This window comes from Lepeophtheirus salmonis, unplaced genomic scaffold (assembly GCF_016086655.4).
Source record: "Lepeophtheirus salmonis unplaced genomic scaffold, UVic_Lsal_1.4 unplaced_contig_2801_pilon, whole genome shotgun sequence".
NCBI classification, from domain to species: Eukaryota; Metazoa; Arthropoda; class Copepoda; order Siphonostomatoida; family Caligidae; genus Lepeophtheirus; species Lepeophtheirus salmonis.
The window spans coordinates 1-2088 of record NW_027293524.1 but is presented as its reverse complement, the minus strand read 5'-3'; the positions used below and the strand labels follow the sequence as shown (position 1 = coordinate 2088).

The 2088-nt window shown below is 31.7% G+C and overlaps 1 protein-coding gene across 1 annotated transcript; it reads right to left on the bottom strand.

Annotated features, from left to right (window-relative positions):
• Positions 1–1024: 1024 nt before the first annotated feature.
• Positions 1025–1832, bottom strand: LOC121131203 (uncharacterized). The gene is made up of 2 exons (XM_040726719.2): positions 1702–1832; positions 1025–1625 (listed from the first exon to the last, which is right to left on the bottom strand). Exons 1-2 carry the CDS (start codon positions 1705–1707, stop codon positions 1086–1088), a joined length of 546 nt encoding a protein of 181 aa, XP_040582653.1. The 5' UTR covers positions 1708–1832; the 3' UTR covers positions 1025–1085.
• Between the last annotated feature and the right edge of the window lie 256 nt (positions 1833–2088).

Genomic DNA, 2088 nt, shown 5'->3' with positions numbered 1-2088 from the left:
AAGATAATTTCTCAAAATCCATTTGCAAGTTGACATATTTTTTATTAATTTTATCCACATTTTTTAATAATGTTTTTCTTGTAAGAATGAGAAGTAAATACAGTTTGAAAACAGTGTAATAATAAAAGATATATATTTTTTTGACATTTTTGTTCGATATCATAAATAAAACCTAAGATTTTAACATATTTATGAGCAAAATTTATTCCTTAAGACTATTTGTATTTTTTTTATTTTCAATAGAGTACATACTCATATACTTTTAAATATATATGTTTTAAATGCTCGAGAGCTTAATGTAATGCAAAAAACAAAATTATAAATGATGAATCATGTATTTTGTAATTGATATACATATGTAGTGCAGTATAGAGAGGATGACTTCTATTTGTAGATTAACCCGTTTTATTATTGTTCTCTTTTTGTTTATTGTATTCCTTTAAATAAGTATCTTTTGTAATTAGTTGGGAACGTGTAGTTTGATGAATAAAAAATACAGCAAAATGTACAAGAGTGAAACTGAAATTAATATTGAATGGAATACTACATAAACATCCCATTTACAATTATTACGTGTTTCTTGTATTTGTCAAATCCTTCACATATTTAAAATAATGAGCACACTTTCCTATATACAATTAATTTAGCCCTTCATTCCTTTTTCTTTTTGGAGTTGGTATTAGTTATAGCATATGATGCAAAAAAATCATTTTAAATTTCCTTGTTCTTGTTAAGTTATACAACTAAATAATTGTGTGTTGGCTTTTTATTAGAAATACAACTTAATAAATATTCATCTTAAAAGTGACCAAGATACATGCCATTAGATTTTCTAAAGCAAAATTAATGATTAATCAACTATTAACTATTAATCAACTCCTTTGTACATTCAGCACATTTTCTTTGATACAACTAATTTAACCCTTTCATTCCTTCCGTTTTTGGAGTCAGTATTCGTAATAGAATATGATGGTATAATGTAATTTTAAATTCCCTTGTTAGTTTTAAAGTGTTATACTCAATACTCGTTAGTTGTCTTTTATTAATAATATAGCGTAATAAATATATATCAATAAATATTCAATCTAAAAGTGACCAAGACCGTGAAGAGCGTGTCCATGAGATGCAGAGTGGTGTCCGCTTCCATGAACAGCATGCCCTCCGATTCCATGGGTTACTCCATGAGTACCATAACCAACAGCATGTGCAGCAACACCGTGTCCATGAGGACCATGGCCTGCAACTGCATGACCAATTCCATGATGTCCAACACCGTGAGCAACAGCGTGTCCTGCAGCTCCATAGTGAGGTGTTCCACTATAAGTTACATCAGCGACATAACCGGAGTAGGCATCTCCTACGTGATAGTTGACGGTTTGAAGACGACCATCGGGTAATTGAACATGGTATTCACCAGTGGTGGCATAACCATCACGGGACTCAGATTGTCCAAAGTTGTTTCCAGAGTAGTCATCCACAACACCATAGTTGTAGGCATAGTGAGCAGGTTGCTCATATGAGGAGGCTCCATGATGAGGAGCAGCAGCATGTACGGCATGAGGGGCGCCATATCCTTGAGGAGCAGACAAAGCAGCAGATAAAAGGGCTGAGAGAGCAATGAGGACCTGATATAGATCAAGACGTCAAGGAATATATAATTTGTTATCTATGTTAAAACCCAAACTGCATTTGTTATTTTACCTTCATGTTGGTGATTGTTTGAGTTGTTGTGTTAATCCTTGAATGGTTGACTGTGGATTGAATGCTTTACTCTTCTCCTTCAATGATATTTATAGTCTATTTACATACTTACAGAAAACGCTCTACTCAACCACACCAAACGGTAATTGAGATAGATTATTTTCCATTCTTATTTTTAAATGTCTCGATAAATGTACTTGTCTCCATTTTTCAATTATACATATTTTTTTAATCTTGACTTATTCAAATATTTCTTCTTATTTCAACATTGGGTCAGTAATTATGAGCTTACTCCCTCAAAAGAAATATTTTTTTCACCCTTTCATCTCGAAGTTAATAAATTATGAATTAAATAAATAAATGATATGGAAACTAAGTATAATTCAG